Here is a 24,125-nt window from a genome sequence, read left to right as displayed (position 1 = left end):
TGTTTTTATTTTCTTGAAATGGCTAAATAAATTTGACAAATTTAAAGCCCAATTACTGCAGACCTTAAGAATAGGTGATGGGGTAGGTGTGTCGTAATCACGAGACGGTGCAAAGAAAGTTAGTGTCAAACGCTGTCCAAAATATGACGTGCAAGCAGTACGAGTACAAAGTCGTCTACTGCTCACATTCTTGCCTATGTTTCTGATAGTCTTTGTTAGTCTTGTTTTGCTGAACATATGGACGCATGGTGTATTACGCCCTTTCAAGACAGCTATTTGCCTCAAATATTTTTTTTATAAGTGCTTGTTTTTTAGTCATTATTTTTGTGTATTTTTTCATCCTTTATTGGCTTGTCTTTGGGCTTCAGAGACTTCAGTTGTAGGTTACGACACACATTTGACAACTTGGACTTGACATATACAGTATACAGCCATAAAATGTGTATGCTGCAAGATATACATGATCTGTGGTGGTTTTCCACCACTTTTGGCATAAACCGTATACAGGGTGACACCCCCCCCCCCCCAAAAAAAAAAACGGGCCCAGTGTACACTTTATGTGATATCTCCTTTATTTATTCACCGATTGCCCTTATTTTCAGGACATGGCAGAATCAATGACCGTGAGTACACCAAGACCCCAGTGGGAGCTGGGACAAAGAATACACTGTTGTTAAATTTTACTACAAGACAGGCTCGTTTAAGAAAACCCAGGACAGTTTCATGCGTCAGTTCGAATGTGAAAAGGCTCCATCCAAAAGCAGAATTCAGAACTGGGTGGACCACTTCGAGAAGAATGGGACTGTGGAAAACCTCAATGCTGCCAGTGAGAAGCGTCCAAGACACTCGGTACCTCCCAAGAAGCGAACAGCCGAGCTGGTTGAAAGAGTGAGACAGTCTCTCCAGCAGAGTCTGAAACGCTCTGTGCGTAAGCGAAGTCAGTCCCTCGGTATTTCCCGTGAGACTTGCAGGAGAGTGCTGGTGAACCATATCAGGGCTTACCAATACAGAATACAGACGCTGCAGACCCTTACAGCCTCAGACAAGAAGCAGATGCGGGCTATGGCAGTCAAGATGCTGTAGAACGGAGAAAAAAAAAGTCCAAAGACCCAAGTGTTTTGATGTGATGCTGTAGAACGGAGAAAAAAAAAGTCCAAAGACCCAAGTGTTTTGATGTGATGTTTTGAATATAAACTAGTTATGGCCAAAGTTTCATTTCATTCGGACAAAACACTCAGAAACGGGGCCTAATTAGAGTTGGGGCCTGTTTTTTTGGGGGGTCACCCTGTATACATATGGACATTTCACTTTTTCTATATTTTATTGTTACAGCCTCTTACCAAAACAGAATAAATCATTTTTTTAATGCCTCAAAATTCTACACATAACACCCTGTAACAGGGGTGTTCGTCATTTTACGGCGGGCCCCAATGTAGTTTCGGCTACCCTCAGAGGGCTTTTATGACTGTGAAACCAAATAAATGTTTAATCATCTCATCGTATTATTACATATACAATTGATGGATCACAAGTTTTGAAAACTAAAGTCAGAGATAATACTTTGTTCAAGCTACTGTTAAAAATGTAACAAAAAATATAAGACCTCAATATTATTTATTTATATGAGTCACCCATTTTCCCCCACTTTCAGTCTTCTCGAGACCTGAAATGAGATAAAATAAAATAATTATTAAACTCATCGAAATTCTAGATCGGAGCCAAAAGACCCAAATCAGCAATTGGAATTGCGCTCTCTTGTTATCTCATTTTCTCTCTTTGGGAGGGGTTAAGGTCAGGGCGTGAAGCACAATCAGCATTTTGAGCAGCTACACAGAATGCAGTCTAGTGCATGAGCGAGCAACTTTGCTTCTCTGCAAAATAACTGGTCGGCATTCAATGGCACGAACAGTTAACCCACATTTCAGCACTGTTAGATGTCAAATTCCCATTACAGCCCTTATTCCCTAATTGTTCTGTTTAAACTGGTGACACGCTCTCAGAATAGTCCTGGTGCTTAATGTTGTTTTATTTTTAGTAATAACCTTCACAATACCACACACTGCTAGGGGGCAGTGTTGCCTCAACGAGGGGTAATGTGAGCACGGGTTTTGGGGGGTGAGTTCAGTTATCGTACTGTTGGTCAAGGTGAGTGGCTGTGAAACAAAGAATTCTTCAATCATCATACAAGTGGAGTTATTATTCAAGTTAACACTTCAGAACGCCTTCCATTTACAGATGATGGAGGCCACTATGCTCATTGGAACCTTCAAAGCATCAAACATTTTTGTGTACCCATACCCAAATTTGTTGCTCAAGACAATTCCTTTGGCTTTCATGCTTGCTTGTGCTTTGACATATACCGTCACCCATATAGAGGTGTGTGCCTTTCCAAATCATGTCCAAGCAACTGAATTTAGCAAAGGCGGACTCCGATTAAACTGTTGGAACCTCTCAAAGATAATCAACGGAACCAAGATGGACCCGAATTCAATTTTGTACTTTGTGGCAAACACTATGAGTACTTATGCTCATGTGATTTTTTAAAAATAAACTAGAAAAAAATGGTAAGTAATTGGGTTGTGTGTAGAATACTGGCAGAAATTGACTAAATTTTGGGATGAGGCTGTAACAAAATGTGGAAAACGTAAAGCACTGAATACTTTCAAGATGCAAAAGATGTCAAATTTATTGTAACTGTGATAAGTTTGTAAGACAATTCATGTGTCTTTAACTATACAGAAAAATCAAATACACACAAAAAAATGTGAAAAAAAATGCATCGAATAGCTTAAACATCACTGGCATCTGGCGGAATCCTGGCACCTCCAAGATCATCACTTCACAAGATCAAATAAACAGGTTGCGCAGCCACGAACATTGCATCGTCAAAGAGAGCAAGCCACATCAACACTAAACTGTTCAATCATTTGTAAAAAAAATATCCCAACGCACTCGTGGACTGACCAATAGTGTAGATTTGTGCTTTGCCAACTTTTGACAGGATGTTTGGGCCCGACGCCAGCGATATGGCACGTAATGCGTCACATATACAGAAAGAGAGAGGAAGAAACACTCCAGCTGTACTATGATGTGGTCATCGATGTCGAGGTTGAAAAATCGTAGCGACACTTGGGTGAGCCACACTCGCAGCTGAAGTATTTACTCTTCACCATCCAGTAGTGATCGCCATAGTCAAACCTGATGAACAGAGATCATGAAATATGTGATGCTCTCTTAATTTCAACAGTCTGAAAAGCAAGTCACACAAAATTCCTTACAAAGATTTTACATGGTTAATTTCAGTACTGTGTAGAGCAGGGGTGCCCATTACGTCGATCCTGATCTACCGATAGATCTAAAACAGGTCCCAAGTACATCCGATGAGTGTCGAGGAGAAAAACAAAAAACATTTGTGTGTCTTTGTACATGTTAGTAATATATTTTCTGTGTTAATGTACGCCGCACTACAATCATCCTATCAGTCTCCTTTTCACAAAATAAATAAATTTAAAAATAAAATAAAGCAGGTAAATTTTGAATTTATGGTGGTGCGTGATGACGTCACCAGAAGCTGTTTGCGCTCAGCAGTCTGCAATTGCAACTTGTGATCAGAGCTGTTGCACTCTATCTTTTATCGACATTATTGTCATTCAGAGTTTGCTTCATGTACAATTCACTGAGGGCACGGGCAAAGAATAGGAATCTAGGAGGGCACAGGGAAGCACTTTAAAACGGTACGTGTGAGCTACGCTAGTCAACAGGCTGCAAAAGTGCATCACATGCTTCAGTTTCAGGCTGTTTCTCACTGGCGTGTGTGCGCGTGCGTGTCCCTGTGCATGTGCTTGTACGTCTGCGTGTACGCGTGCATGTGCATGTACGGGTGCGTGTGCGTGTCGGTAAGGGTAGATCCCGTGAGGTTAGTTGATTCAAAAGTAGATCTTCGGTCCTAAAAGTTTGGGCACCCCTGGTGTAGAGCATTGAGGTCAGTTGGGTTCAACGGACGGTTCGATCACTGACCCGATCTGGTCACCAGCTTTAATGGCTCTGCTGGAGAAGAAAGCAATCCGAGGGAATCGCAAATCCTGATGCATGGTGAATACCTTCACAGGCAATAGGTTGGGCTCACACAGATGGTTAATGAAGCGGCCAATGTTCCCAAAAAGTCTTGCATCAATGCAATGTATGTCATCTACCTGCACGGGATGACAAAGACAACTATCTTTACTTAATCTCAATGTCGATCGTGTTTTTAACATGATAAGAGAACACCGTAAAGCTGTCAAATGAAGTCAAGTGCTCACCAACTAAAAGACTCGGGATGTGGTTGCAATTACTCTGCAAATGGCTACGACATTGATGGGTTACCGGCGACGCGCCGGCTACCCACACTCAAAGTACCGGTAGTCCTCGATTAATTTGGAAAATTAAGAATATTCTAGCAGTTTGAAATAGCAACAAGTGTTTGCTCACCACATGTCAGACATTGCTTAGTAGCGCTTCCAACGCAAAGACCGTACTGGGACGAAAACCAAATTTGATCAAGACATATTTTTGTGTCTTTAAGGTAAATGGGAAGCAATAATTGCCCACCAGAAAATTCTGCAGGGAAATGTCCGATCTCAGTTTGCGCCTTCAAACTTAAAGATGCCTTGTGTTATGCAGAGGTGCAACGAAACCCAAAATTGCCAGCAAATACACGTTGGAATGGCTAAAAAAAAAAAAAACCCATCTGGAATTAAATCAAATTGCAAAGGCCATTCATGCTTGAGGCCATTCCAATATGAATGGCTTCAAGCATCCATCCATTCTCCGCCATGCTGATCCTCACAAAAAACAGTATCTCTACTGGAACTTTATCAATGCGGGGCACGTTCTGCCATGCGCTTAAGTAAAAAATATGCGCGCTTGGCTGCGCAAATTCTCCTATCGACTTAACTTAAAAACCATCATAGGTTTGAAGTCAGGATGGCGCCCGAGTAGGCAGCCGTCCGCAAGTGCTCTCATGAGCCTTGCTTTTTTTTTTGTTGTTTTTGTGTTTGTTTTGTCACTGTGTTTGTTGTTACGTCGTGTGGATCATTTTTTGGCCACGAAGGAGGAGACTCTGTGCTTGGTGGTTGCGCCTTCTCGGCAGCCTGGGGATACCAGCGATGTCGGCGCCATTTGACTGTCGTTGCTGGACATTCCCGGGGCGCTTGTGTCTTGCGCCTGTAATGGGCAGCATTTTTCACAGCGGAGAGACCGGTGCTGTTGAACGGTCTGCGGCTGGATGGATGTAAGGCTTGAGGAGCCGACGATAAGAAGGAGCCTTAGCGTGGAGCGCCGATGCGGATTTGGAACTGGGAGTCGCGGCTTGGAGTTTGAAGCGGATTACGTGGGACAGGAGAAGTGAACTAATCTCTTTTCGTCAATGGACGCTACAGCTTTGTGTTTGCTTTCAAAACTTATCTTGTAGCAGACGTGTGCACATTTTCAGCATGACGTCTCTGATCCACTGGTGAAAGGGCACTTTGATCCTCTCTTCTTTCATCTATAAACTGCTTCAGACAAGTGTATGCAGAAAAGTGGTGAAGATTGCACGACTGTCTGTGTCCTATGTGTCGTGTTATTTTTGTTATTTTGACTTCAAAATGGTGCCGCGAGAGTGGCTGCCTTTCCAGCAGCTCCTATATTTTGTTGTTCTAAAGTACCCTTTCATAACTTTGCTGCTGTGAATTGGGAATTTCTCCATTGCGAGACTAAGGTTTTCGTATAAAAAGTACGGCCTCTGGGTGGAGTGATGTTTAAATGTCGGCACCGCCTGTCAGATCTAGAGGTGTTCTCTTAAGCAGCTTTCCTCTCGTTTAGGAGGCTGTACTTAGGACCAGTAACTCTTGAAGGTGAAACGGAATGTTGCAAGTTGCGATTCAATTCAGCTCTTCTGTGCTCGGCGGGCGGCGGCTGCTGACTTGAGCAAGTGGCAAAGCACCGATCACTTCAACTGCAGTCATGCTCATGGTGGCAATGGGGAGTTTGATTTTGAATCGCTTGTTTTGTTTTTTGACAGATGCTGGTGGTAAGCTCAAAGAAGTGCCACGCTGTTGTGCGCAGCGGCAAGCTTTGCTAAGCAACGCTTGAACAGCATCCGGCTCACTTGCTTTTCAACTAATAGAACAGCCCCAAATATGCATTCAGTCACAAGTCCTAGAAACCTCGATGGGAGAATTGCTCCGCCTTGAAGTCCATCTCTCCAATTTAGTCATGTTAATAGTAGGCTGATATAGCTCATAGAGATGCATACAGAATGTGTTTCCTTCATTATATGTCGTTTAATTTTTTTGCAGCTCCAGACATATTTGTTTTTTGTTTATTTTGGTCCAATATGGCTTTTTCAACATTTTGGGTTGCGACCCCTGAGCTAGAGCATGCTTTTGTGACCTCACAGGTGGAATATTCTGGTGGACATTCTGTAAGCAAGTTGCTGCAGCAAGTCTATAATCTCCAGTTGGTTCACTATGCTGTGGCCCACTGCAGACTACAACAAGGAGGAGGAGGTGCTCCCACTTCCAGTGCCTCAGACAATACTGAACTGATCGCAGGCCACTGACCGCAAGCTGCCCATGCCCGATTTAAAGCAACATAAGACTTTTGTGCATTTGATCTTCCCCAGATCAGAGTGTAGCTGGTACTGCAACCACAGTCAACCCACCTTATCGTTGAGTGTAAAGAGGAAAGAATCATTCTCTCTTGTGTTAGCCTCCATGTCGGTTATGATCTCACCAACATACCTGCAAAAATTGGAAAGGAAAACTTATATCTCTGTTCAAACATAAGAACCAAATTCATTGTGTAAATTAGAGACATTCTCCTCACTCGCAAATAAATGTCCCCTGAGGGACATCCTGCATGACTCTCACTCCCCAGCCCATTTTCTCTGTTTTGAAGAGCTGAAGACGGACTCTGGGAACAAAAAGTTACATAATTATCAGAAAACTTAAAAAAATATATCATCAGATAGACGTCACATACAAAAATCCATAATGCAGATTATTCCATATGCAATGGGGCATTTTATGAGATAACCAAAAGGATATACAGTACATAACTCGATAACGAGCCGGGAGACAGCGAGCCTGAGGCAGCCGGGAGACAACCAGCCAGCGCGCGTGAGAGTGCCGGGAGGCAGCCAGCCGGCGAGCGTGAGGGAGTCGGCGACGACCGCAAGGGAGCCAGCGACCACGAGGGATCCAGTGATGACGGCGAGAGAGCGAGCGACGACAGCGAGGGAACCAACGACGACCGCGTGGGAGCGGGAAATTCACACCCCAAAAACATGAACTTCCAAGCCTTTGAAGATATTGACTATAAGCCATTCGATCCCAAGAACAATTTGGACCCAGACAATAACTTCTTCAACAACAAACAAAGTGTAAGAAACTCTGACTATTACCTGGATGAACAATTCAACACTAATATAAAATTGGAAAATGCACTTTTGGTAATACACTTAAACAGTAGAAGTCTCTATAAAAACTTCACAAAAATCAAAGAATACCTGACTAAATTCAATGAATTTAAAATAATGCCATATCAGGAACTTGGCTTGATGAAGATAAAACAACTGAAATGGAAATAGAAGGTTATGAAATGTTTGCAACTAATAGAGAAAACAAAAAAGGACGGGGGGTGTAAGTGCATTTAAGTGCAGACCAAGTACTTAAATGCAGTAATATCCAGAGATTGACAAACACAGTAGAAAACCTAATGGAATGTCTAACCATTGAAATACACAATAAAAAGGCATCAAATATCATCATACCTGTCGGTCATCAGGCGCCGACAGGTATGGCAGCCTCGGTCACACGCTCCCTAGTGTTATCCCTGTTTTTTGTCATTTTCGTTTGTTTTTGGCGACCCTGAGCGGCTTACTTGCACGAGGGAAAAGTTGCTGCGCATTGGGGAGTCTACGCTCGGCCTTTTTTCACCAGCACACGAAAATCCACAAGGTTTTTCGGAGCTAATCGCGAGCGGAGAGGCTACCCTGTACGGAGCATGGAAACAGCCGCCGGAGGAGGGGGAAGCGAGCCGGCGTGCTCGTCAAGCTCCGGCAGCGCGGATTTCGAACCCCGCTCCCATCGATCCATCTTGCTAATCTACGATCTCTGCCAAACAAGATGGATGAACTTCTTCTCCTCACAAAGACCAACAAAACCTTTGCACGTTCTGCTGCGTTCTGCTTCACTGAAACCTGGCTCAGTGACCGCCATCCAGATCCCGCGCTACATCTACCCGGCTTCCGCCTTCTCCGAGCCGACCGCGACACGGAGCTATCAGGGAAATCGAAAGGTGGTGGGATTTGCTTCTATATCAACGAAGAATGGTGCACTGATGTCACGAAGCTCGACGCACACTGCAGCCCGGACCTGGAGTCGCTGTCTTTAAACTGCAAGCCATTCTCCTCGCCACGTGAGTTCACCTCCTTTTTACTAGTCGGTGTTTACATTGCGCCACAAGCTAACGCTAACACGGCGATACAAACGCTAGCCGAACAAGTAAACAAACTCGAACTAAAATACCCAGAGTCACCCCTGATCATTTTGGGCGATTTTAATAGAGCACATCTTAACCGTGAACTTCCCAGATATAAGCAGCACATCGACTGTTTCACCAGAGAAGGCAACATTCTAGACCACTGCTATACAACAATCAAAAATGCATACCGATCAGTCGCCCGTGCAGCATTGGGTCTTTCTGACCACAATTTAATCCACTTAATACCTACATACAGACAGAAACTCAAATGTGTTGAACCGGTTGTTAAGACTGTGAAAAAATGGACAGATGAAGCAAAGCTAGCTCTACAAGAATGCTTAGACTGCACTGATTGGGGCGTCTTTGAAACTTCAACGGGCACACTGGATGAATACACAGACACTGTAACATCATACATCAGTTTCTGTGAGGACATGTGTGTACCAACGAAGTCCTTCCGCTCCTTCAACAATAACAAGCCATGGTTTACTCCCAAACTCAGGCAACTCAGGAAAGAGAAAGAGGCGGCATTTAGAAGTGGAGAGGGAACTGTACAAACATGACCGAAACCAATTGACAAAGGAAATTAACATCGCTAAGAGAAGCTATGCAGAGAGGCTGAAAAAACAGTTCTCTGCTAACGACTCTGCATCTGTATGGAATGGCCTGAAAACAATCACTAACTATAGAATGCCATCCCCTCAAACAGTGAACAATAAGGGTCTTGCTAATGAACTAAAAATGTTTTTCTGCCGATTTGAAAAGGACACCCCCATTTCCCACACACACACACACACACCTCTACCAGAAACCACTCTACCCCCCCCCTCTTTTTCTCCACTACAGATCCATGAACAGGACGTGAGACGGCTCTTCAAGCAGCAAAAAAACAAGAAAGCTCCGGGGCCCGACAAAGTGTCCCCCTCCTGCCTGAAAGTCTGCGCTGACCAACTGGCTCCGGTCTTCACACAAATCTTCAACAGATCCCTGGAGCTGTGTGAGGTCCCATCCTGCTTCAAACAGTCTACCATCATCCCAGTTCCCAAGAAATCGGCAACATTGGAACTGAACGACTATAGGCCTGTCGCCCTGACGCCTGTGGTCATGAAGTCCTTTGAACGCCTTGTGCTGAACCACCTAAAGAACGTCACTGGACCCCTGCTGGACACTCTCCAGTTTGCCTACCGGGCAAACAGGTCTGTGGAAGACGCAGTCAACATAGGTCTGCACTACATCCTCAAGCACCTCGACAGCACAGGGACCTACGCAAGGATTCTGTTTGTGGATTTCAGCTATGCGTTCAACACCATCATCCCGGAAGTCCTCACCCCCAAACTACTCCACCTCGGTGTGTCCCCTACGATCTGCCAGTGGATCCTCAGCTTCCTGACGGGACGGACACAACAGGTGAGACTGGGAGCAACAACATCATCAATACGCACCACCAGCATTGGAGCCCCACTGGGATGTGTCCTCTCGCCACTGCTCTCCTCTCTCTACAACACCGCAACAGATCCAGCTGTCAAACTCATAAAGTTCGCAGACGACACCACGGTCATCGGTCTCATCAAAGACGGCGACGAGTCTGCGTACCGCCAACAAGTGGAGCAGCTGGAGCTCTGGTGCAGCCGACACAACCTCGGGCTGAACACGCTCAAGACTGTAGAGATGATCGTGGACTTCAGGAAAGATTCTTCTCCACAGTTGCCCCTCACACTATCCAACTGCCCTGTGTCAACCGTCGAGACCTACAAGTTCCTGGGAATCACAGTCTCCCAGGACATGAAGTAGGAAGTCAATACCATCTCCACCCTGAAAAGGGCCCGGCAGCGGATGTACTTCCTGAGGCTGCTGAGGAAGCATGGCCTGGAGGTGCTACGACAGTTCTACACGGCAGTCATCGAATCAATCCTGTGTTCTTCGATCACGGTTTGGTTTGGGGCCGCCACAAAAAAGGACAAAATCCGACTTCAACGGACACCTTTTTCAGCCACTCCCCTCAGGCAGACGCTACAGATCCATGCGCACCAAATCCAGTAGACACTTAAACAGCTTCTTCCCTCTAGCCATTAACTCCTTAAACAGTCACTGACATAGTCACTCTTCTTGCACCACAAAATGGTACTACAAAAATACTGGTTACTCTAAAATGGTTCAATGATTTTGTTGTTTACGATGATACTAGTGCAGCGTGTTATACCGGAGACAAATTCCTTGTGTGTTCTACATACTTGGCCAATAAAGATGATTCCGATTCTGAACATGTATTGACACATTCAATAAAAAACTAACAGATATGCTCAGTTACTATAACGATAAGAAAACACGAATAATATGTGGTGACTTTAACATGGACACAAAAAAACAACTGACTTCATAAATACTATGAACAGCAACAGCTTTTTCCCAGTAATCCTGAAACCTAGCAGAATAAGAGTTGACACGGCCACGTTAATAGATAACATATTTATAAATAAGATTGATCATAAAATGGAAAGTGGACTTCTCATTAATGACATAAGTGACCACCTACCTGTTTTTGCAGTTTTTCATAATTATTTTGATAGAAAAGCTAAATCAACAACTCGTATAACAGAAATAAGACTAAGAAACCAATGTGCCATCGATGCCTTTAAGCAAGACCTAGAAAAACAAAACTGGACCGAGGTCTCCTCAAACGAAGACCCAAATACAGCGTTTGAAGTATTTCAGTCTACCATAATCTCCTTATATGATAAACATTTTCCATTAACTAAAGTCTCCAAAAAGTATAAAGATCCACGTAAGCCATGGATAACGAAAGGCATAGAAAACACATGTAAAAAGAAAAAAAATTATATAAATTGTTTTTAAAATTCAGAACTGAAGAAGCAGAAAAAATATATAAGACTATAAAAATAAACTAGTGAATATTATAAGAACCAGTAAAAGAGATCATTATCATGCACTATTAGAGCAGAATAAAGGTAACACACAAGAAATATGGAAAATACATAACCAAGTAATCAGAAATAGTCCTAAAAAAATGGATTATCCAGAGTATTTTATCAAAGGCAAAAATACTATTTTGGAAAAAACTGCAGAAATAGCAACTGAATTTAATGAGTATTTTGTCAACATCGGCAGTAACCTAGAAAAACAAATTCCTGATCCAACAAACTTGATTGAAATAGATAGATACGTAGAAAAAAAAACTCCTCCACGATGTTCCTTACTGCTGTAAAACAAGAAGTATCAAATATTATAAAAACTTTTAAAAATAAAAAGTCAACTGATTGCTTTAATATTAATATGACAATCAAGCAGATTACAGAATATGTAGTGCGATCTTTCACGCACATATGCAACCTGTCATTCAAAGCTGGTATCTTTCCATCAAAAATGAAAATTGCTAAAGTTATTCCAATCTATAAAAGTGGAGAAAGACATCTGTTTACAAATTATAGACCAATATCACTACTACCATAATTTTCAAAAATATTAGAAAAACTATTTTCTCGCAGACTTGATAGCTTTATACAAAAGCATGCGCTGTTAAGTGAGAATCAATATGGCTTCAGGGAAAAACAGACCACCTCAATGGCAGTTATGGAGTTTGTGGAAGCAATAGCCACTAATATAGACAACAAAGAATTTACTGTTAGGGATTTCCTAGATCTAAAAAAAGCTTTTGACACAAAAGATCACAGTATATTATTGAAAAAACTAGAAAGATATGGCATTAGAGGTGTAGCTTATAAATGGATAAAACGTTATTTAGAAAACAGATATCAGTACGTGCAACTCAACAATAAAAAAACGAATCAACTGAAAATCACTCACGGAGTTCCTCAGGGGTCAGTGCTTGGTCCAAAACTATTTATCTTATATATGAATGATATCTGCAAGGTCTCAAAACTATTTAAATGTGTCCTATTTGCTGATGATACAACTTTCTACTGTTCTGGAATAAATCTGAAACAGCTCCTGATAACCGTAGAAAACGAATTAAACAAATTTAAAAACTGGTTCGACAGAAATAAATTGTCACTTAACCTGAAAAAATCGAAGTTAATTGTTTTTGGCACAAGACCAATCAAACACCAAGCTAAAATTATGGTAAACTCAATTGAAATAGAGAGAGCGTATGAAACCAAGTTTCTCGGATGAGTAATAGACTCAAAACTATGTGGGAAACCACATATCTATAACGTAAAAAGAAAAATAGCCAAGACCGTAGGGATCCTCTACAAAAGCAAGGAAGTGCTAAATAAGAGATCTTTGTACACATTATACACTTCATTATTATTACCATATATGACCTACTGTGTGGAAATATGGGGAAATGCCTGCAAAACAAACACACTCCCTATTCTCAAACTACAAAAAAAGCAATTCGAATTATTAATAGATCAAAATATACGGAACCCACAAATCCACTATGTATCAAATTAAATATGATGACATTTTATGACCTGGTTGACTTTAAAATCGCCCAACTAATGTACAAAGCACACAATAACCTGCTCTGCCAAAGCATTCAGAAGTTTTTCGAAATTCGAGAAAGCACCTATGAATTAAGAGGTACCAACTTATTCAAAAAACTCAAAACAAGAACAAACATCAAGCAAAGAAGTGTATCTAGCAAAGGTGTTAATCTGTGGAATAATCTCGAAACGGACCTGAAAATGAGTAAATCGCTTGCCGAGTTCAAAAACAAATTAAAAAAAAAAGTACAAACAACCTACATCAATCAGAGTTAAAATGATAAATTCTAAACATTAAATATAATGATAAATCAGAACTAAGTTGATAAATAGAGAAAGGTATTGAAATATCCATTATGAATACAAGAGGAAATTGACACAAGAGTGCCAGGGTGAGAATGTATATAATCCCGATACAAACCAAAAGTTGTAAAAATCTCACGGTTAAGGGTAAAGTATGAGCCTTAATGTAGACTTCTTCTTACTTTTTCTTTTCTGATTGATATAAAAATGATTTGGTAGATATAAACACATAACGGGGTAGGACTAGATAAGTTTTTTACTTCATCCTACTCCCTTGAACATAATAAATGTGTTGAATGAAGACTGATTTCTTTCTTTTTACTTTTTTATCTACCTTATTTTCTGTCAAATTATTACTGTATATGTTTTATGTTCAATAAACAAACAAACGCTGACAAAAAGTCAAATTTAATAAAATATCAACATGGGCCATCTTGCCCTGCAGTGCGAACGCAACAGGGCTCTACTCTGCTTCCGACTTTTTCAGCTGGTCGCACCAACACAGATTTGGTACCACCCTGAAAGAACATGACCATATTTACTGATGTAGTCATCTCAACTGGCATACCATAATTTTATATGATGTACAGATTGACACTGATTCAAGATATGATTTCCCACAGTGCTTAATAGGTCAGTCTCTGGAGCATTCCCTACATTTTTTTTATTTTTACTAAACAGGCCAAGTTGAATGTTTCACCAAGATCTAAGCAAAGTTGGAGGCATATGTAACAGCCCAAGACCTACAAAAAGGCCTCTTGGGGGTATATGCTAAACGTGACAGGACAGTTTGAATTTTCTTTCAAATGTGACCGTAATTTTGGTCTTTATGGCTGCTCTAGTTGAGTTTTGCCATTTCATAAGATTGCTTGACTGATCATCGAAACTGCAATTTGTCGTTGACGGAGATCAAGGTGAACCAGGAAATTATGTTAAAGGTTTGCATAGATTCTTGAATAACCTTTTAGAAAGCAGTTTCAATGTCCTGCCTGACATCAAAGCTCCTGAGTTTCCAGAGTAGGAACAGATGTTGTACTGCTTCTAAAAATAGTCTGTATCCTGGCTTAGGTGCAGGTGGATGTGTCTTTGTGACCACGTCTCGGTTATTTCTTCCGACAACTTTGCCTCTGTGAAGCAAGAGAGACTGGTCTGACGGTAGTCAACATTGAGTATTGAAAGTTCCGTTATTGTGTTGCATCATGACCACATTGCAGGAAAAGGCAGCCGTACACCTGTTTCATCATCCCCGTGTAGGGCTGGGATAAAGAAGACAACTAAGGCGGATAGGTCAACTGAGACACGTTCCCTGAACATGATTTGAAATTCATCTCATGAGTCGATTATTCCATGGAACAATGTGATAATGACATCATATGACGATAATCAATTCTAAAATAGGATTGGATGGTGGCAGCCCTGCACCTCTGGTTGCCCTTTCCCTAAAAATCCATCTGTAATGATTCCTCAGAAGATACGAAGGAATTCCATTCAGGGAAGAAGGTGTCGCTTGTTGAACCAATGAATTAGGCCTCAAATCCAGCTGAGTCTCCTGTGAGTAAGTGATTCTCCCACCATGAAATGCCAGTATAATGCAAATACTTGACACCAGTTCTCGGACTTGTCATTGAATATTGTCATGGTGAATCAATGACATGTCATTGAAAACTACAATGTTGCTCAGAAAATACAAACATGGAAAAAAAAACTATCCAAACACAAAAGAGCATGAAGAGGCAAGTTATTACAGAGTAGAGCCCAAAAATGTTGTTTGAAAGGTTACAAGCAGTCTATGTTAGGAAAAAAATAAAAAATGAATATCAGGGGGAAAAAAACAATGCATGCAGAGAAAACAATCAAAGCCATTTGATGTGTACCGGTCATCAATTCAAATCATGAGGTGGCCGGCATTAAACACCCCTATACAGTGTAAGATATTCAGGAAGATATCCTGTTGAATTGAATAGGGGTTGTACACTTAGAACCATTAAAAAAAAGTCACGGTTTTAGACCCGTGCATTTAGACCCCTACATTTTAGATCGTCTCACCTCAGTCCATTTTGAACAACTCGATTCTTGCAGGTCCTCCAACATGAACAGGCGTGGTTACACTCAAACAGCACTGGAGGATCCTGCTGACAAAAGTCCAGCAACAGGCGGCCCTCCTACATGCACACAAGCTTTGTATGATTGCTACTGATGACAGAATTATACAGTTGTAGGATGTTGCTGCAAGTGCACTCCAGAAAACGGAGGCCAAATTTGTCAAACTTACACTGTCATACCAACATTGCAGACTGAGCTGACCACAAGTGCAGGTACTGGATGAGCAGTCATCTGTGCAACTGCAATGCTAAATGACACAGTTGAAATGATATTTATGTGACTGATGGAAATGATCAAATTGAATTTCTGTTTACTCTGTTTCATGGGCACATTAGTCTAGCAGGTCATTCGAAAACGGCACTTAACATCGTAATCCATTAATTATAAAGCAACATTTAAAATTTTTAAATAATGTAACAAGTATGCATGCTTGTTCTGTACATAATACTCCATTTGGTAAAGTGCCCAATATGGATTGACGAGATGAGTTGTATCAGATTTCACTTGCAATCGCCTACATCCATTTTCCTCTGCTTATCCAGAAGCGGTTTGTGGGAGAAGCAGTTTAATTAGGGATGGCCATGACTTCAAGGTTGCTGGCCACCTGTTCCAGAGGGGCACCAAGGCATAGCAAGGCCAAATGTGAGACATCCTTCCTCCAGGGGTGTCCTACATCTCCTCCTGGTTGAATATGCGTGGAACACTTCACCAGGTTGAAATCCGGAACCCATCTGAGATAGATGTCCATTACTCATTCTTCTCTCTCCATCCCTCCCTCTCTCAGCCCCGCCCTCCTTGTCTCTCCATCTCAAACCCATCGAGGTAGGCGTCCAGTGTTCTTGTTGTGTTCAATGTTTCTCTATTCCTCCCCCATTATTGAGTGCCGAAATCTTACCTGCAGGTGAGTTATGTCCTTGTTGATGTTCACCAGGGAAGTGACACAGTTGTCTGGTATGTATTTAAAGTTTGCAGGATATGGCTCGTTGTCAACACCATTGACGCAGTTTATGGGAACTTTTTCATACCCTCGAGAAATATCTCTAAAAGTGGGCAAAGATATCGAGAGATCAGACACCCGAAATGGTCAGATTCAATCTGTATCAAAACGGAATCCACAACTTCAGCCAAACATACAATCCATAGTCTAAACCAGGGGTGCCCATTACGTCGATCGCGATCGACCAGTAGATCAAGGACTAGTCCCAAGTCGATCCAAGGGGTGTAGAGAGAAAAAAACGTTTGTGTCTCTGCATGTTAGTAATATATTGTTTGTGTTAATGCACACTGCACCCTAATCATTCTATCAGTCTCACTTTCACAAAAAGTATTTAAAAAATAAAATAAAGCGGGTCATCTTTAACCTACGCTGATGTGTGACTGCGTCCCCAGAAGGTGTTAGCACTCAGCAGTCTGCAGTTGCAGCTTGTGATCAGAGCTGTTGCACTATATCTTTTATCGTTATCATTATTCTCATTCAGTTTGTTTTGTACAATTCACCGAGGGGACGGGTAAAGAATGGGAATCTCGAGGGCTCGAGAGACGCATTTTAAACCGGTACGCGTGAGCTACGATCGTTAACAGAATGCCTAAGTGTGTCGCATGCCTCAGCATCATATGCTCATATGGCATGTGCATGTACGCGTGTGCATGCGTATGCGTGGTAACGGGTCGATCATGGGAGGTTGGTTGAATGAAAAGTAGATTTTCGGTCAAGAAAGTTTGGGCACCCCTGGTGTAAACTGTATCTGGATGGGACATTGTCATAATGTATATCATTTAAAAATTGATTGATCGCCTGCTAATTTAGTTAGTTTGCCCACTTACCACAGTTTGCCCACAGTGAGTGTGAAGGTACTTATATGGTGAATAATGTGAACTCCTGCCAGCCTGTCTAATTGCAGTTCACCATAAACCAAGTAAGGTTTTTTTCCTGTGGAACTCATCCTCAACAGTTTGCGGAGAAACTTACCTATTTGCAGTATTTTTGCTTTTTTTTTTATTGATGTGAAGTAAATACTGTATGTTGAAGTGATGCATCTTCACTGAGAGACAAAGACCTTTGTATGTTGGGGATGAGCTAAGTTTAGTGAAAGTGTGCATGTTTTTGGCAACCATTGACTATTATTTTAAACCAATCCTCTCAAATCTTCAGAAAACATTGATGAATAAATAATTTGGGGGTATGGGTGGTAGATAGAAAAATGTAAATGTGTGCGTGCGTATTTCTCAGAGTACGACACAATTATTCATCAAACAGTTGCAATTCACAGCTTACAAATGGCAGCAATGAGAATGAATTGGCAAGAGTGAAGCAAACAGTACACAGGAAGGGAAACCGGTATTTACAGGTTGAACATGGTGAAAGGCATTGTGGGAGTACACGTCTTCAAATTCTCATTACCGTCAGAAGGAATGACACACACAGACTGATCACGTGCTCATAAACAGTAATGGAGGAAACAGAGACTTGTGTTTTCAAGACGGAAGTATAGTCACTATTTTCAGCTAAGTTTATTGCACACACTGTGTTGTCTACACAGGTTTTGTAGCTTCAAAGACAGAAATGCAGATATTTAAAACAACAACAACATGGATCACAGTGCAGTATTCATTCAGCAGGGGTGTCAAACTCATTTTACGTTGTGGGCCACTTACGGCCTCGGTAGATGTCAAGTGGGCTGGACCGTTAAAATGATACTATACTCTGCTATAATTTAACCAAAATAACATGTCTTTCCTTTGTTTTGGTATAGAGAAGCACAAGAACATGAGGAAAATGTTGACATTTAATGAACATATCTTTTACAAAACATTTCCTGAAGCAACTTAGATTTCCTTCGACAAATGTGCAATTTACTTTTATCATTCACATATATGCATTGCAACTGATCCCACTGATTGTACAAAGGCACAAAACTTTAACAAGTAATTGCTATTGAAAAATATAGTAATGCACTTTGAAATTAAACAAGATCTCTAACGAAAGGGATTTTAAATCTATTTACACTTGTGCATATAAAATCTCAATTTAATCCCTGCCTACACCTTACAAACTAAGGATAAATGACTTGACTCTGTTTCAAATGGCTGTCTGCCTTCATCATGCATCATTAAACAAAGTCACTGTCAGAATACAGCTTTGATGATAATACTATTTCGTTTGCAATTACCATATTTTCACGACTATAAGACGCCATTAAAAGTCTTCAATTTTCTCCAAAATGGACAGGACGCCTTATGATGACGGAGTGTCTTGTGTATGCGCTGAGTTCCAAAACCTGACTGTCAGCCGACACGCTGTTTGTATAGAGAAAAGGCGGACGTGACTGTGGACAGGCATGCGGAAAAGAAGTTGGCCAATCAGTGAAGGGTGGGCGTGTATATATACATATATGGAGAGAGAGAGAGAGAGGGAGAGAGAGAGAGAGAGAGAGAGAGCGAGAGAGCGAGAGAGAGAGAGAGATAGAGAAAGAAGGCAGACGTGAGTGAGGACAGGCATGCAGGGAAGAAGTCCGCCAATGAGTGAAGGGTGGGCGTGTAAGTGGACGCTAAAGGGACGCTCCAAGCAGGTACCAACACCTGTATAGGTTGTGGCTATGTGCATTGTTGCAAAACAACTTCGGTTTTGGTTTCTGAGAACCCCCGAAAATAAATTCTACAAAGAGACACGCCTACGAAGCTCAGTTCAAACTTCAAGCCACCGGTTATGCTTTTGGCATGCGTGCCCATCTCACAGCAGCGGTGAAAAACCAAGTCAAGCAAATGAACTCTGAGCTTGCCGTTATTCCCGGAGGCTTGACTAAAGAACTCCAACCGCTGGACATTGGCATCAACCGGGCGTTCAAAGTAAAGTTGCGAACGGCATGAGAACAATGGATGCGATGGCATACACAACTTTACAAAGAGTGAGAGGCAGCGCTGGGCGAGTTACGCCACAATTTGCGAATGGATTGTGCCTGCTTGGACGAACGTGTCTGCTTGCACTGTTGTTCGAGTTTTTGGCAAAGCCGGCATCATTTCTGTGGAGCCACATGGCAATGAGAGTGACTCTGACAACGAGAGGGAACACGGCGTTTTTGATGGATTACCGGTACTTGCACAATTGTTCAATTCTGATACAGAGGATGAGGACTTTGATGGATTTCTGGGTGATGATTGATCGAAAAACGTGAGTACATTGTATTGTACGATGGCTAAATAAAATACAACCAAACTCAGTTTTGCTTCCGTTGCCTTTTTAAAAATGTGTTTTTAGCTTGTATCTATATGTCTTGGCATGCTACCGTATGCTTCAAGCTAACGTGTTTTTAGCGTGCGGGCATGCATGCCGTATGTTTAAGCTGGTGTATGTTTTACCACTTTAAAACTGCGGCCAATAATACAGTGTGTTTTGTCTATGTGTCTAATACTGAAATAGCACCCATTAATGAGACTGCGCCCAACCATAGGGTGCGCCGAATGGTCGTGAAAATACGGTAGGTAGCTGGCTTCCCTGACTCTATGAAAGTTGACTGCTTTTTCCTTAGACCTGCCTGCAATTCGTTGATCTTATCTCTTCTCAAGCCGTCATATTTTTCACTGTGAAGAGTCTCATAGTGGGGTCGAATATTTGATTCCTTCAGAACCGAAACTTGTTGCAAACACACCTAGCACATAGGTTTTTCGTGAATTTCTATAAATAAAAAGAACGTGGTCCCTTATTCATTGAAAATTCTACACTCCGTATCTACTTTTCTCCGTTTGGATAATGAAATTTTGGTGAATGAGGGTGTAGGGGATGGGTCGAGACCATGGTAGAAACAACGTCATAACAAGAAACAGCATTGATACAGGCGTTTGCTGTGTTGGGTCTGTCTCAGTGACAGACTGAGACTGCAGTTGTCTTCTCTGATCAAAACAATGTTGTCTTATATTCTGATCAAAACAGTTTGCCCCTTAGCGGGTTAATCCATGAATTGGATCTTATTAAAAATATAAATTCCGTGTCTTTTATGCATTTTTTTCACTTTGTTTGACACCTTGCTTTAAAGAGAAGGTCACACCAGATTGAGCGAGTGCAGGAGGATTTAACCGTGCAAGGTTCGATTCTGGCTCCGTCGTTCCTGTGTGGAGTTTGCATATTGTCCCCGTGCCTGCGTGGGCTTTCTCCAGGCACTTTGGTTAACTCCCACATTCTCAAAACATGCATGGCAGGTTAATGGAACACTCTAAATTGTCCCGAGGTGTGATTGTGAGCGCGAATGGTTGTTTGTCTCTGTGTGCTCTGTGATTGGCTGGAAACAGGTTCGGGGTGTATACCGCCTACTGCCCGAAGACAGGCTCCAGTCCACCCGTGACCCTTATGGAGGATAAGCGGATTTGAAAATATATTATATACATTTATTTATCTTGTATTTAAAAAAATTTAAACTATTTTTAAATGTCACTTCTAATAAAGAGGCAAATCCGGGTGTCGTTTTTATGTTCTGCAGGGTTGTCGGTATCTGCTAAATGTAACTATTACAGTATAGTAACAACTAGTAACCTAACTTTGTATAAAATCGTGTCATCAGTAAAGTAACTAAGAGAATTTCAATAATTAACATATAGTTATGTCACCTTGATGTTTGTAGCGTGCGCACACATCAACCTACCTTATGAGCACCTGCTCACCAAAAGAGTCTCGGTTCCTTCTGGTATCAGTCAGCTTTTTGCTTGCGTTAAGGGCCATCCAAACGTTTGAGCCATTGATGCAACAGTCCAAGGCAGTTTGTCCTTCTCTGTTTCTCAGATTGAGGTTAACTCCATTCGACAAAAACAACCTGCAAATTTTTCACATTTTCTTTATGAGAGCCCCAAAGTGCCAGCTTGAAAATATGACAAACGATCTACTTTGTACTCCAAAGTTGGTCCTCTCTGTTGTAATCACCCACAAGTCAGGTGTACAATGATCCCTCGCTATTTCACGGTTTGTTTATCGCGGCCTCAGTGCATCGCAGATTTTTTCAAACATATTCATAAAACAAAACACATTATATATATATATATTTCATCATGGGGTACAGTACTGTATAGGTTGCTCGGTGTGACTCGCTATTGTTTTGCTCACTTTTACAGCTTCTCACCTTTTTTTTATTTGTTTATTGGTCGCTACTTTGCGGATTTTTGTTTATCATGGGTGGTTTTGGTCCCCATACAGTATTCACAAGTGTTGGGAATGATTTGATGGTGTGCATGTGAGTTTGCAGCTACATGCGACACTCATCCCGGCTTATAGTAGACTAGCTGGTTCGCCGCCCTCCGGGCGGCTCATCAGCTAGTTCCTGCGGAAGGCTGGTACGGTGGTGGTTCGCCGCCCTCCGGGCGGCTCATCAACTAGTTCCTGCGGAAGGCTGGTAAGGTGGGCCGTCGGGCCACAAAAGTGTTGTTGCTTGGTTCAACTTTTTGTTCATCTTCATTGCTTATCGCGAAAATAAAGAGATACTAAATAACTAACAATTTTATTGCAATGCTTGTGGGTAGACAAAATTTTTTTGCTAAGATGCCCGCGCGATCGTAGTGAGCCACTGCCTGAGCGGCGCGGTGAAGTAGGTACGTTTTGAAAAGGGACAGACGGAAGGACAGACCGCGTGCGGGACGACGCGCAATATATATATATAGATTGTCAGTACCTGTTTAGGCTTATACTAGATTGTCAGTACTGTTTATAGCGAAGGCATAAGTCGTAACACGTAAATGTCAAAGGCCCTTTACTCCTAACGAACTGCACGTGAATGCCATTTAACAGTAAATTAATCTAGTTTAACATGTTTGCCCTCACTGAATGGTTAATAGTTGGATGAAGCTCGCTTTACGGTGTAATAATGTACAGGGAGCACTAGCTAATGGCCAGATTTTCCTTTATTTTTTCACATTTAAGTTTACATGAGTGTGTCCATAATATTTAAATTATTTAATTTTTATTTTGATGAAAAAAAAATGGTTCGCAAGTCGGCCTCACAAAGCAGAAGTGCAGGGTTCGATTCTGGCTCCGGCATGACTATGGAGTTTCTATTTTCTCCCTGAAAATATCCTGCCGGCATGGATTTTAACTCGAGGTACTTTGGTTTCCCCCCCACATTCCAAAAACATGCGTGGCAGGTGAATGGAACACTCGAAATTGTCTCTAGGTGTGGGTGTGAGCACACATGGTTGTTCGTCTCTGTGTGCCCTGCGATTGGCTGGCAACAGGTTCAGAGGGCAACCCGCCTACTGCCTGAAGACGGCTTGTATAGGCTACAGCACGCCCCGCGGCCCTTATGAGGATAAGCGGATCGGAAAATGGATGGATGGATGGATGGAAGAAAAACTGTAACTAACTACTTATTTAAAGTGACATGCCCAACACTGATGGCAACACATAGGCCTACTTATTTCCTGCTTAACCTAAAAGTCAATTAAAGTTTTGGTCATGCATACCCAAAGAAGCTCTAACTGTATACTCACATGACACATTCCAGGTGGTTTTCTCTGGCAGCTACATGAACTGGCAGGTCCCCATGAATATTGACAGCATTTCTGTCACACCGTGCATCCAGCAAAGCCTGAGTGACGTCAGCACACCCCGATAAAGCTGCCCAGTGCAGGCAGATGTTCTGTTCCTATAAAAGGGACACCATTCACATCGATCACATCATCTTTAAGTAATAACCAAGAAAAGAATATAAATTGTTTTATCGTTGAAGTGAAATCTACAAAGTGTGTCGGAAAAGATCCTGCTTCAAGCGGTGCACCATCATTCCAGTCACCAAGAAACCTGCAGCATCAGGACATCAATTACAGGCCTGTTGCTCTGACATCTATGTTCATGAAGTCCTAACATCTCGTGCTGGACCACCTAAAGAGCATCACCGGACCCCTCCTGGACCACCTGAGGTTTGCCTAGCAGGCAAACAGGTCGGTGAATGATGCAGTCCACATGGGGCTGCACTAGATCCTGGCCCAGACACCTAAGCGAGGATCCTGCTTGTGGACTTCAGTTCTGTGTTCCATACTATAATCCACTGCACTAGATCCTGGCCCAGCAATAAAATTTAATAATTCTTCTGTCTGTACCTTCAACATATGAAAGTTTCAGTAGGAATAAATCACTGGGGTTGGGAGTGTGTGTGCAGAAGGAAGGGCTTCTCATAGGGCAATGGGCCCCAACCTTTTGTCCACCACACTGTAGTTCATGTTCCGATTGTCATTTCATGGACCAGCAATGATCAGTTAACATTTCTGCCATGGTGATAACAAACATTTAGGGCCTCAAAAATTTTACTATGTCTGTGGCCCAGTAGAGCGTTACTCCTAGCAACACTCCTGGCCTTGGACCATACAGTGAAACTCCTCTGCAACGAAACCTACATGTGCGAAAATACCCCCTTGTGTGAAAAAAATCTTCACGCATTCAAGCCATTCCCTCTTTTCTGCATCCCGCTTCAACGAGAAGCCCCCCTGGTGCCTAATACGAAATCCTTTTCTCCGTCCTTGCCTCACAATGGGGTTCACGACAATGAAAACAAGCCTTCCGCAAAAGTCTAATCCAACCTCAGCCTACCACAGCCACCGATACTGCTTAACTCGGAAACGGCAACAGCAACCACCAAACCGATTTACACATGCGCAGTAGTACAGGAAATATTTGTTATTGTTAGTTTCAGACACAGCACGAATGTTGCATTGCTAAAATGGCTACAAAACTGACCTTTGGATGCCAAGGAGTTAAGAAAAGAAGCGCTCTGT

The 24,125-nt window shown here is 42.0% G+C and overlaps 1 protein-coding gene across 3 annotated transcripts in view; it reads right to left on the bottom strand.

Annotated features, from left to right (window-relative positions):
* Positions 1 to 549: 549 nt before the first annotated feature.
* ehmt1a (euchromatic histone-lysine N-methyltransferase 1a) overlaps positions 550 to 24,125 on the bottom strand; it is a 134,286-nt gene continuing 110,710 nt past the window's right edge. For all 3 annotated transcript variants that reach the window (XM_052068211.1, XM_052068212.1, XM_052068213.1), the window contains 9 exons: positions 22,845 to 22,999; positions 21,014 to 21,181; positions 16,276 to 16,420; positions 15,550 to 15,627; positions 15,324 to 15,439; positions 6,850 to 6,936; positions 6,686 to 6,764; positions 4,018 to 4,193; positions 550 to 3,198 (listed from right to left, as the gene is read on the bottom strand). In XM_052068211.1, coding sequence (XP_051924171.1) covers positions 3,084 to 3,198; positions 4,018 to 4,193; positions 6,686 to 6,764; positions 6,850 to 6,936; positions 15,324 to 15,439; positions 15,550 to 15,627; positions 16,276 to 16,420; positions 21,014 to 21,181; positions 22,845 to 22,999 — 1,119 coding nt within the window. In that variant the 3' untranslated portion in view covers positions 550 to 3,083. The remainder of the gene's footprint in view (positions 3,199 to 4,017; positions 4,194 to 6,685; positions 6,765 to 6,849; positions 6,937 to 15,323; positions 15,440 to 15,549; positions 15,628 to 16,275; positions 16,421 to 21,013; positions 21,182 to 22,844; positions 23,000 to 24,125) is intronic.

Source organism: Hippocampus zosterae, chromosome 6 (genome assembly GCF_025434085.1).
Source record: "Hippocampus zosterae strain Florida chromosome 6, ASM2543408v3, whole genome shotgun sequence".
NCBI lineage: Eukaryota > Metazoa > Chordata > Actinopteri > Syngnathiformes > Syngnathidae > Hippocampus > Hippocampus zosterae.
This window is presented reverse-complemented; position numbering and strand designations above follow the sequence as displayed.